Source organism: Netta rufina (genome assembly GCF_964035555.1).
Source record: "Netta rufina genome assembly, chromosome: 4".
In the NCBI taxonomy this organism is placed as follows: Eukaryota; Metazoa; Chordata; class Aves; order Anseriformes; family Anatidae; genus Netta; species Netta rufina.
The window spans coordinates 24,021,317-24,034,645 of NC_140127.1; the positions used below are offsets into that span (position 1 = coordinate 24,021,317).

Below are 13,329 nucleotides of genomic sequence, written 5' to 3' on the forward strand. Positions count from 1 at the left end.
GCCGCCATGGCTCCCCGTCAGCCCGGGCTGCCCCGGGCCGTGCTGCGCTGGCTGCAGAGCCTCGACCTCCCCGCCTGCCCCAGGCACTGCCGCAGGTGCGCCGGGCCGGGCCGGGCAAAGGGGGGTTCGGGGAGCGGGAACCGGTGCCAGCGCCCCTTCGTGTTGTCTCGGCAGGGACTTCTCCAACGGGTACCTGGTGGCGGAGATCCTGGCGCGCTACTTCCCCGCCGAGATCCGGAGCCGCGCCTGCGGGACCGGCAGCTCGCTGCCCACCAAGCTCAGCAACTGGGCCCGGCTGCAGCGGGTGAGGGCTCCGCGCTGCAACGCGCTATGGCCCCCCTCCCCGCCCCCTAAAATTTTAATGGGCAGTTTGGGGCTTCTTAACGAGGCCTAAAGTGCGTCATTTGTCATTTTGAGCTCCTGCTCCACAAGAATGAGGTGTGTAAAACTGGCACAATTGGGATAAGCTGCTGCTGTCGGGAATGCTGGGCTTGTTGTCCTCTTGGTTGGTACAAATTTCATGCTGAAAGCTTGTCATGGTGAAATAACCTTTCATGAGACAGCAAGAAAAATCTCATTTGGGGTAACAAATTCAAAGACAGGCATCTTTGCACTTGGTCATGCACGAAGATACGTGTATGTGTGTGTATATATATATGTATGTATATATATATGTATTTTTTTCCTGTTGCATAAAGTTTTTTGCAAAATATAACCTCAGCGTGGCCCAGGAACTGATAGAGGGAACAATTCACTGCAAACCAGGAGCAGCAGAAAGGCTGGTGCAGGACATCTACTCCCTGCTGACAAACAGATGGTGAGTCGATGATGCCTATAGATGGCTTCAACGGTGTTGATCAATCAGTGTTTCTTACCGTATCCTAATTTGGCAAGAAATAGCACAGTCATAAATGAAAAATATATTTTAATGTGAAATTTGACTCTGGAAGAAGAGCTTGAGGAGCTGTAACTGAGTGGATTGAGCCCACAGCCCTGGGTGGGCTCTTGATTCCATTCAGCTCCTAGACTGGCTCTTTATGTATCATTTTGGTCAAGCTATTAGTTTGTGTATTGGTTTCTATTTGTTGAAAATGAAAATAACATACATTATAGAACTGCAAAAACTAATATTTAGCCATTTCTTACTGTAATTAATTCCCAAACACTTTTTTTTTTTTTTTCCCAGTATTAAAAGCCTTCAAGACAGGGAGATTGATTTTACAGACTACTGTTACCAGACACAGTTACCAATGGTTGCCAGATCAACAGCTTCCAAGGCTATCAAGAATAACATTAGGCTGACAGAAATAATGATGGAACCCAGTGTTACCATAAACAGACAGAAGGCTAATGCTGTCATTAATATGCACATGAGAATGAGAATGCAAGAGAGGGAAGAGGATCCACGTGAGTGTTTCTCTTGTTTTTTATTTTCCTGAAGCAGGACCAGAGCTTGGGACAGCCACATTTTCCCATAGCTACAGCTCGAAATTTCTGAACAGCAGCTGAAGGCAGCAAGTAGCTGGCCTGCTTTGGTTGTCTTTGTCTTGCTTGCCTCAGTGTGGCTGGGGAATACTGTGAGAACCTTTAGATGTGATGCGTTGGGAGTACAATCTTTGAATTTTTTCTGAAGTTTCATGGTTGATGACCACTGTGTGGCTGCATTCAACGTTCCTTGGGTAGTATATCAATGTTATATTATTGGAGTCAAAGTTAATTTTAATAACACTTCCACCATTAACACAATTAATACTTCCCTCTGATACTTCATATTACTGAAAGAAGCTGCAGAGTTCCTTCACCCTTCTTTGTTGAAGCAACACCCAGAGATGCTGTAACTTAACATTGTTAGTCTTTGAAGAAATAGACAGCTCTGGGTTCACGGGGATAGCAGTGGATGTTGTATATCTTACCTTTAGCCAAGACCTGCAGTATTCTTACAGTCAAATTACTGAGACATAGAGTGGAAAAGTGGATGACAAGGTGGATGGAAAATTGGCTGGAGTGTCAGATTCAAGGAACTGGTTGTAGACAAAGTCTAGATGAAGTCTGGATGATGGCCTCTTACGAGTGACTTGCCTCAGATATCACTTTTTGGGCTAGCACTGCCTAATGTCTGTATTAGTGACTTGGATGGTGCGATGGAGGCCGCTCATAGCAAGTGGGGGACATTCATGCTGGATGAAGGTCCCTTCAGGTTGAAAGACCACAGCAGGCTGGAGAAATGGGCTGACAGGATGTGATGCTTATCACAAAGTCCTGCCATGGGAATGGAGTAAGCTATGCACTGCTACGGGCTGCAGGCAGCCACTTAAAGAGGAGCTTTGAAAAGAACGGTTCCTGGTGGACAAGTTGAATAGTGCCTTTGCAGCAGTGGAGGCCAGCAGCATCTTGGGTTGCTAGTAACAGATCAATGTCAGTCATTTGGGAATTGATTTTTAGCCCCTTTATGGCACTTAAGAGACTGCATGTGGAGTACTGTCCTCAGTTTTGGACTACCCAGTACAAAACACAGGTTATCATTCTGGAGTCAGTCCAGGAAGGGCCACCATGGTGGTTAGAAGGCTGGTGCACATGATGTATGAGAAGTGGAAAAGAATTGGGTTTCTTCAGCTATAAGATGATGTGAAAGGATAATATAACAGCTGATTATTTCCTCCTTTTCTTTATTAGGTTAATTTGACTTACTGGATAAGGAATCAGACCAGTTATTGCCTTTCACTGGCATTATCAAATGATCTTCAACATTCAACAGTGCAAAAACATTTTAAAAATCAATTATTATAATTCTATTCATTGTAATGTTTATTACCCTTCTCTTCTACAAGACAAAGGATAAGACCTTCAAAAAACTCAGTCTTGCAGATGTTTGCACATATATCAGTCATGGATCAGTCTCATCACAACCAGTTCACCCATACTGAGGTTTGAAGAGATCATCAGGTTATGTAGTTCAACCTCCTTTGGTCAAAGATGCTCTGTATCAATTAAAAAATATCAAGCCTATGCCCATGGCGTTTCACAACTTAGATTGAGTTCTCTGGTTTGTTCTCATATTGAAACCTTTTTCTATGCTTCTGTGAATTTTTAGTATCCTTCTGAAAATGCTGGCACTAAATCTGAGCCTAACATTACAGGATTGGTCTCTTCTATGCCATAGACCAGGGCTGAGGTCTCTTCTAATTTTTTTTTCTGTTTTGTGCATTGCATGTACTGGGAGTATGAGTTCTGAGAGTTCTTCCAGCTTCTTGATATCAATGGTAGTTGCAGAAGTAAGCAAAGCTTATGCAGACAGAAATCAGAAATCACATTTCAAGTAGCATTTCTTCTAACTTAATCTTTAACGTGTTTGAAGAGGCTTCAGTATTCTGATCAACAGACAACAAACAAAGAGTTTGTCCTGGATCCACATCAGGATGTATATAAGTTTTCCTTTTTTTTTTTTTTCTCTGTTGTTTTTTGTTTTCTCCAGTAGAGGACCTACTTTTCCAAGTAGTATGTTTAACTACACTGACTTAATGATTATACTCTTGAAATATTTTGAAATTGTTGAAATTCAGAATGTGTGGTTTCAAGACATCTTGAAATATTTTGAAATTGTTGAAATTCAGAATGTGTGGTTTCAAGACATACCTGTGCAATCTCAACATTTTATCTCATGCTAATTTATGAACTCATGCATATTGTGTCCCAAAATGCTGAAGTTAATTTTATTTTTTTAAACATATGAAAAATACTATGCTTGAAAACAAGATACAGGGAATTTTTACTATACAACTTGTTTAATAATTCCCCTTTTCTTTAGAGGGTTTATTTTATTTTTATACAGTTGCCATGGTTGTCTGGGTGTTTAAGTCAAGTGGGGGGGACAGTAACTGTTTACAACTAAACTGGGGAATTGATCAACTCAGTGCTTGACATACTGCTGAAATGAACAACTTGTGATTTTTGCTTTAAAGGACGGTTTAACATTAAACGAAATTTCAGACATCGTACAGTTTACCATCTTAATTGCACAACGTCTTCTACAAACATAGCTAGTATCCCAAAGGAAAAAGCATTTGCTCCATCATGTAAGTTTTTTTCTCACATCATTTAAGTTCTCAATTTAATCTTTTCAGATTATAATGTTGGGTGGTTTTGGTGTACTTTAGCTATACAGGCAACCAAAAGATTCCATGTTTAAAAACTTGGAAGAAATCAGCTACAATTTCTTAGAAAACAGACAGCTTAGAGGGGTTTGGTAGTATTTTTTTTTCTTTTAACATAAAATTGCTTCAAGGTTTTCTCTGGTCTTGCATCTGCAGAAATTATTCTGACATTCAAAAGTGCTTCTCTTACTTTCCTCAGAACTTTATTTTGAATATATTCACCGTACTGAAATATTTTTTTTTTCCTGCTCATTACATAATGGAGATCTTCAATTTGTTGAACGTGTGAATGGGTAGATGTGGTCCTTACTTAAGCAATAAGCTTGACTGCATAGGGAACTGTAGAATTTAGTCCTGGAGAAGTGGGAACTGAATCAGCATAGTCAGCTCTGTAGCAAATTACTAAGCCTGGTGTACGCTGAACCACATGATGGCCCTAGGCACACAGATGTCATCTTGTTGGGCTGTTTCGGGCACTGATAACAATTGTCACAAATTGAGCTGACTAATAAGTTTACAGCTTGTTTGTATATGTTCTTCCATTTTCCCTTCAAGGATAGTCTGTATTAATTTAAACAAACATACCCTCAGAAAATAGTAGAGCTTCGACCTCATCTGTAGGGCTAAAATGGTGCCTTCACAGGGGAAAATGAAGCCTTCTTTAAAAGCTTAACCGTAAGTTTGTACGCTACATTTAAATCTGATTAAAACAATGCTTTGACCTTTAAATTACGGCATTTTAATACTTCTAATCTTCACACCCCCTCCTTTTTAAAAAAAAGTAATTTTACATTTTTTTCTGAATCGCTTCTAGATTCCTCAGGAAAGAGAGACAAAACAGATGTGGAGAAGAACTCCAAGAGCAACAAGCTGACAGATCCTCTGTTATGATGGTTATTTAGCACCTTCCAGGATACCACTGAACGGATTAACCAGAGAGATGTGGAACTTTGAAACACAAACCTCATTCCAATTACAGTTCTCTTGACTGTATAATCAACAAAGAAAAATCTCAGTTTACTGCCTGTTAGGGAACAATTCCATTTTAAGCCAAATAAATTGAAAAAGCTGGTTTAATAGTAGTCACATTCTACAAAACAGCTTTTGTTATTATTTATTTTAAAAATAGTTTAATTTACTTGTTTCTATAATAGTGCCTAGTTTCCTTTTCAGCTTCATTAGAGTTGATATTTATCAGTATAAGTTTCTGATACAGATGATATTGATACAAGATCAGAACCCATAAAGTATAACTACTACATGGAAGTATACAAAGATAGGAAGACATGAAGACAAGATCTTCACAAATGATTTAAAAAAAAAAAAAAACAAAAACCTTTATTTTTCCTCCTGTTGGTCTAGTACTTTTACCTAAAGCAAAGTTAATTCTGGATTTTATTTCTTTTCTATGTAAACATAAAAGCTTCAAATTTTAAAAATACTAATACCTAGTCTGAAAAAACAGGTCTCTAGACTTTGTAGTTTACTTTTGTTTTCTCTGGAAAGAATGAAGGCAGTTTCTTGCATTAGTGTAATCTTAAATTATTGCCATTTGGGATTTAATATTTTTTCCCATTGAAGAGTTCAACAAGATGGATTTGAAGTGTCATATCTAATTTTTAAAGGCAGTGTTTGCAATGGGAAAGGTTCATAGTTTGACACTTTTTTTAATCATTTTGGAACCCACCTAGGAGGCTGTTCTGTTCTGAGGATCTCACCTTTGGCTACAGCCTGTGAAGCTTACAGACACATCATAACAGTGGTCAGATTCTTTCAATAGAACAATGATTTTATAGGGATACAATCATGGAAAAAAATCTTACCTTAGGTATACTGAGATTTATAGTAACTAGGAAGCACTTGGTAAATTGCTTCTAAATTTCTTTTAAAGAAATGCTTTAAAAAGCTTCTAAATAAAATTGCTTGCTAAATTTCTTCATTCAAACAGAAATACTGATTTTTACAGAAGAGTCAAACGATTGTTTGAAGACAAAGGATTCTTTAATATTAAAGGAAAATACTTGTATTTGACTAGCTGTGCTGGACAATGAAGTCACACATTAACAAACAACCTGAAATTCTTTTTGAAAATAACGTAGCTATGTTTTGACAGTTGCAACCACAGTTTTAGCAGCAGAAACACTTAACTTTTTTTTTTTTTTTTTTTTTTTTTTTTTGCATGTTCCCCTCACTCACCAGATGGGGTACAATTATGTTAAAGAAAATGCAACCTCATTTTATTCACAATGACTGTTACCTGATGGATCCCAATATAAAAAGTGCCCTTTGACTTATTTTTTGTATTTCAACAATGTATTTCAACAATTATTAACCCTCACTCTCTAGTTTAAAGAGGGAGTAAATTTGTCTAAGATTCCATGTTAAGGCACAACTTAGGCACAACAATTGATGCAGTAATACTACGTCTTCTAAGATATTTGAACTATGATGTATTCGTAAAAATCCTTAAGACACAGTTTAAGTTTTGAAATAGAGCTGAGTGGCAGTTCAGTTAATCTTTTAGATCCTATCATCAGACATAGGTTTGCACATTCAGTTCTTACCTGTGCTCTCCAGTTTTGTATTAAATTACACAATCTTGTGTGTAATAGATTTTGTATTAAATTACACAATCCTGCGTGTACTAAAAGATAACTAGTCTTTCAAGCAACCCATCAGCTATTGACTGCTGGAAAATTATTTCACAAACTATGAATTTTTATTTCTGAAATCCAACTCTAATTCCCCAAGCTCCACAGGGTTGGACAAAGGAAAACATCTCCCAAACAATACCTGCAAAAAGTGAAAATTTTTCTAACACCTAGGTATGTACAGAATTTTTTTTGTATAGATTACAAAGCAGCTATTATTTTTTCCAACATAATCTTATACCAGAAATCCTGTAATAATACTCTAAAACAGACAAAATGAAATCTTAACTTTTATAAAATGGAAAAAAAAAAAGATAGGATTTGTTGATTTCTGATCTCCATCCCATCTTTCTGGCATTGTGGCATTGTTACTTCTATTTAGATGAGGGCATTGTTTACTGACCCATTGAGGGTTGTCTTGGATAAGGTATGTTAAAAAGACCTTGTGTTACTTCTTATTTTACAGGAGTTGCTCTAGAAATAATTCTGCCGATTTCTAAATGTAACTTTATATTTCATATAACTAGCGGGATTTTAAAATTTATTTTAAAGTGGCAGCAAAAAACATAACAACGGGTTAGGTAGATTTCTGACTGTGGGCCATCAAGCTGAAAAGAACCAAGGCATCTTTTCTACAGGTGAATAATTCCAATTATAAGATTTCTCCTATAATTAAATTCCATACTATATACATCTTTAAAATTTAAATATTCATTGTATTCTATTGACATATTTTTCTTCCCATTTGAGCATAGCATTAGTAAATAAAAATATATGCACAAGTATTTGTTTCTGGTCCATCATAGTATATGTGTATTTAAAACTAATATAAAATGTAAAAAGAAAACATTTTAAATGTATATAATGTATTTAAATAATTTCAATACATTTGCTGTTTGTCCCTTACAAACCCTCTTTTTTAAAAAAAAAAAAATGTTTCTATACATTTTAGTTTCTGGTTAGGAAACTATAATGGGGACAGTTGCCAAAGACGAACTTATTAGAAAATAGAGTATTATAATGTAGATATTCAAACCTATCTAAACAAAATATTAATAAACATATTTGTATTACTATTAAAGCATGTAAATAATGGATGAAAAAGTCATCTAAGCACTTGAAATATTACTTTTGCTATAGAATTCTGTATGTAAAAACTAGTTAAAATTAAAAAGGGGGACACAATGTGTTAATCAGCTGCAGGATTTCAGTCATTCTAAAAATGGGTTGCAGTGGCTATCCATAAAGTCACTATGTATTTAAAAGTGTGTTTATGAATTTCACAGTTTGTTATCTGTATTCTGATAATGTGCAGATAGTTGCCTACTTGCTTTACAAGGCATTTGTTTACACAAATTTAACAGAAATGTGTCTGCATTGTCTGACAACAGTTCTTACTTTAAAAAAAAGGCATGGCTGTCAATTAAGTTAGGACTTTTTCTCTTTGGATTCTCAAATTTTTCTTTGGATTATCAAGAAACATTTATATAGAAATCATTTTCTTGTTCTCATATTACAGTTTTCAAAGTCCAAGTAATTGCCTTTCAGGATGGATCAACTGCCATCTTTCTGTCCTTTGACAAGCAAGGTTAAATTGCTATTAACCCCCAAACTGTTATTCTAAGCACTACAAAGAACAGAGGAAAACACCGCATCAAAATGGGTTAAGTCGTATTCCTGTTCCTAGTGGTGAAAAAGGATTCACTTTGGCCCACATCAAAGCATCATTCAGTGAAATAGCAGATTTTCCATCTTCAAGGAAGAACACTGGACCCTGTACAGCAAAAATGTTTGGAGAGGGAAAAAACAAAGTACACAAGTATTGAGTAAAGACTACCAGAATGACCAGCACATTTTGTTACATCTGAGAAGCATGTAAAAATCAGATTTACATCTGTCACCTAAATTTATGCAAAAATAGTACCTAGTCAACTCAAAGCTTTGATGCTGAATTTGTAATGCACAACTGTTAAGTGAACTGGTTATCTTCTAAAACCTGGAGACCCAACATTTTGTAATCTTTCTATTTTTTTTTTTTTTTTATAATTGTTGTGTTCTATATGTTTGCCAGTAATTCAGGCAAAATGTAACTGTAGAGTAAGAGTCCGAGATAAGATTTTTTTTTTTTCCCTTCAGAATATCATACATACTTCACTGTAATTATCTGTGGTGATCTTTGGGTTTCTTCATCCTAAAACTGAATAAATATGAATATATATATATACACACACATATATATAACACCTGCATGGAGGCTACATGCAGTCTACAGGAAAATTTCAACTGTTCGCTATGAAAAACATGAAGGACAAAACACCAATTTATCTGTTGGGAGAAAAGCTATCTGCTAATTTCCTCATCTGATAAAATAGTGTCAAAGCTGCAATTTAGTTTTAAGTGCCTTCTTCTCTGAATTTACCACTTAAAACTGTAAAACCAAGCAATTAAGCTACTGTACCTTAGTATTAACTCAATGAATTGTGAGCTGATCCGCATGCCTAAAGCAATAACTCCTAATATTAGCTAATCCAGAGATTAGGATATTGTAGACGACAAACTGGTGATACCATACTTGATATTCTTGTCAAATGGATTATAACAATGACATCTTTCTGTGGCTGTTAACAACAACTAACATGGGGCATGTATTTTCCTCTGAGACACAGCAAAGACTATGTTCTAATGTGGAGGCGTTGGCAGCAAATCTTTTAGACTTGAGGATGCTCAGTTTGTAATTCTGTTTACCTCAAGGACCTCATTAGCATTTTGTGATCTCCAATTTCTGATACAAAACCATCCCTCTTAATCCTTCAACAACCCTCTCATTCTTTGGGCTGGCATCTTGCACTGGACAGTGGAAATAGCCTCATACAAGAGAGTAATTTGGCATTGAAGCAGTGCTTGGAGAAAGAAGCCTTTGAGCAGTGTTTTCAGGCCCTGTCAATTTCCCGTTTGTGAAAATAATAACATATACCAAAGAAGCATTAAAAGGACTAGTACATTTTGATCATAAAGCCCTATGCAAGTGAAAAATGAATATATTTGAATATTTACTTTTCTAATATTTGGCTTTAATTAATGAATTTTAAGTTTTATATTATGCATTTCCATAACAATTAATTCTAACAATAGAATAATGTCAGTATGTTGTTGAAAACAGAAAAACAGGATTATTTTTTTTTCTAATTTAAAGTGCTGTGAGGTAGGAGTTAATAAGTTGAAAGCACTTTAAAAGGAACATTTGGCAAAATAAATCTGTCTTTCCCATGGAAATTCAAAAGTTTTGGTTTGGGAAATTGGGCAATCATTTGTTTGGACAATTCTTTATATAGCTTTTCTAACACAGCAGATCTCAGCACTTGTCCTCTTTAACTTCTGCTACTCTGACAACAAGAAAAAGATTCTTCCTCCCACGACGGGCTAGACATTAGACTTACGGTAACTTCACAACTAGCCAACACTATCACCAAGACAGAATACCTTGGCTCTCTGAAACTGTACCTGTATCCTTAGCCCCGTCAAACAAGAGATGTGAACATCAGAATGACTAGGAAGATTTGATCCAGTGACATAGTCTGGCCCAACCATTCCTTTCAGAGGCTCCTCTTGTATTCGTGATACCAGTATTGAATACACCATTTTTTGTGATTCAGATGGTGGGGTGCATGGCAATTCATCCGTTGGCCTATGAACAAAAGACATTTATTTTTCAACCATCGTACGTTATGCATTAGAAATTAACGTCCACACAATAGCAATTTTTTACATTCAGGTTAAAATTTTACAAAAGGATAAATACTGTATTTACAAATAAACATTTAAATGCCAGCAGTCTCATTCATGCTAATTTCATACTTTGCACCTACTTGCTTAACTGAGTACAAGCTCGCCATGCATCTAATTCCTCCGCGAGCTGTTCAATTTTCAAAGGTACAGATACTTCTCGTCTTTTTAAAAGCTGACTGAAAAGGAAAAATATAAGAAAATAATTAAATTCCAAATTAATTCTAACAATTAATATTTTCTTGAAAGAAAAATAAGATAGACAATAGTAATATCAAAATATTTTGATGTAACCTTAGCATTTGATCCTTCATAATATATGAAGGATAATAATATATTCATCATAATATATTCATCAATATAAACCCATAGAAATAGTAAATTACCAGATATTCTAGTATACTAGAAAAAGTATACTTTTTTCATTAAGCTTCTCTTCAATTATCTGTTTTTTTTTGTTTGTTTGTTTGTTTGTTTTTTCTTTAAGGCCTCTATATTTTAAGGCTTCTATTTTCTTATGACAAGTTTACTAGAAGTAAGGGCACAAAAATATGTGATAAAAATATGGTTACAATGATGGTGGTTTAATACATGCTCTGGGATAGCCTTGTTTTATCTGATTACCTGTGGAAAACAGAGTTTCAAAAAACTTTCATTGGATTTATTATTATTATTATTTTAAATTAAAATATAATACAAGTGACAGTTACTACCAGACCTAATTCAGCAAGCTTCCATCTCTGTTGGACTGCCTTAAAAATGTGCAGCTTAAGCATGTATGTATACAAGTATCCAGTTGCAGATGGCCTGAAATCTAAAAACCTATGAATCCCAAAAATACTGTGCAATCTGAGAAAAAAAAAAAAATAGAGCAGTTTTGTTCAGTGGTTCTTTAAATCCCAAGAAAACTTAAAGCTTGACGGTCAAGGTATCACAGTCTCTGTTTGTTATTAGCCTATTCGCTTCTGTATCAGAATGGCCCTTCTGTAGAAACTTGTATTTTTTTTTCCCCAATATGTAAAGCTGTGGCTCATAAAAGAAATAAAAACAGTGCTATTTCCTTTTCCTGTTTGCACACTCAGGTTTCAGGGATGATGGTAGCTAAGAGGAAAGGAGTGCTGTCTAGAATATAATGGAGAGGAGTCAAAGAAATGGGGCAAATACACAGATTTAAGATCTGTTAAATTTATGCTATTTATTGCTGGTAGAAAATTATGATAAAACATCAGGAAAGCTCACAGTTTAGGGTTCAAAAGGACTGGACAACATGCAACATTTATAAACGAGCTGTAATTTTTAGCAAAGCTGCAGGTAGTGTCACAGTATAAGCTGGAGCAATGCCAAAGCAGACCACATTACAAAATCAGTGACATCTTGGACATGGCTTTGCTACACAGCAAAATGGGTGACAAAACCCAAAAGATCTGTTGGTGCCAAATTGTGAGTGAGAGGTTATGCTATAAATGGAAATTACTTATCTGGACAGCAGTGTCCTTACAAATCAGAGAGGAAGACTAAATAATAGTTATAGTTTGATGAAGGAATACTAAAATATTGTATATAAACCTATTTTATTTACCAGATAAGATAGAGATTATAGAACTTATTTTTTTCTCCTTTCAAGTTGAGTTGATTGAGTCAAGTCAGTCAAGTCAAAGTAGGTCAAGCCAGGTTGGGTCAAGTACAGTCAAGTTGGATTGGGTCGAATAAGGTCAGGCCACATGGAGTCAGATCAGGTCAAGTGAACTGAGCGGACCAGGTCAGGTAGGGTCAAGATGGGTTGGGCCAAGCGGATGAGGTTAAGCCAAGTCAGGTCAGGTCAAGTTGGTGAGATCAAGTCAAATGGGCCAGGTCACATCAAGTGGATAAAGGTAAGTCAGGTCAAGTCAAGTAACTAGCCTGGGCTGGGCCAAGTCAGTGGGCTAGGCAAAGTGAAATGCTTGCAGATAGGGATGTTAGCTTAGCAAGTGCCAGAAGGTCAAGACAGGTGTCTTAGTGGGAAATCAAGCAAGTCATGAGGTCTACAGTCACAGCTTGTCCTTGTCATTACTGAACAAGTCTTCCCAAGTGGTCTACACTGATACAAAATTATATATTTACAGTTACAGTTCTAATCATGCATGGAGGCAATGTTGAATATTCATCTACTTCTAATAATCTGTTTTTCATAAAGAACTACAAGTTTGAGTGAAATCCTGAATTCACAACTTGTGCTAACTCAAAAACTTTTATTAACATAATGCACACACAAAAAAAAAAAAGTAAAGAAGGCTCCATAGGAGGCATGGCTTCACCACTATACACCACTCACAGAACTGAGACCTCAGATTATTTTTTTTTTGTGGGGGAGAAGTGTGGACTATCTATGGCATACATCGTAATAGGGATTGAGATTTCTAAGTGTTATTGAAAACTTAACATTACCTTGTATATTCATAAAGTGCAGGTACAATGCTATTGTACTGTCTTCTGATAGCAAGTAAAGCACCAATGTAACCACACAAAATCAACAACTCATTCCGAAACCTATAAATGGACAAGTATTAATCATAAACAATAAAGATTTCAAGCATTTGCAAAAACCTTAAACTCATATTCAAGTATATGATTTTAAAAACTGATTTATCAGTCCATCTTTCATGAGTAATACACGTTAGCTGACTGTTTACTTTCTTTGTGGTGTGATGTAATTATTAAAAAAAGATTTAATCTGCTGTGTACTGATTTTAGTTATTACATTTTAA

At 35.9% G+C, this 13,329-nt stretch overlaps 2 protein-coding genes across 2 annotated transcripts in view; one reads left to right on the plus strand and one right to left on the minus strand.

Annotated features, from left to right (window-relative positions):
* On the plus strand, positions 1-5,238 carry SPATA4 (spermatogenesis associated 4). The gene is made up of 5 exons (XM_084286665.1): positions 1-95; positions 722-817; positions 1,187-1,407; positions 3,960-4,073; positions 4,966-5,238. The coding sequence occupies exons 1-5, from the start codon at positions 7-9 to the stop codon at positions 5,040-5,042; spliced, it is 597 nt and encodes a 198-aa protein (XP_084142791.1). The 5' UTR covers positions 1-6; the 3' UTR covers positions 5,043-5,238.
* A 182-nt stretch (positions 5,239-5,420) lies between these two features.
* WDR17 (WD repeat domain 17) overlaps positions 5,421-13,329 on the minus strand; it is a 53,238-nt gene continuing 45,329 nt past the window's right edge. Inside the window, exons 26-29 of the mRNA XM_084286340.1 lie at positions 13,010-13,111; positions 10,669-10,764; positions 10,304-10,487; positions 5,421-8,576 (exon numbers count right to left, since the gene is read on the minus strand). Coding sequence (XP_084142466.1) covers positions 8,457-8,576; positions 10,304-10,487; positions 10,669-10,764; positions 13,010-13,111 — 502 coding nt within the window. The 3' untranslated portion in view covers positions 5,421-8,456. The remainder of the gene's footprint in view (positions 8,577-10,303; positions 10,488-10,668; positions 10,765-13,009; positions 13,112-13,329) is intronic.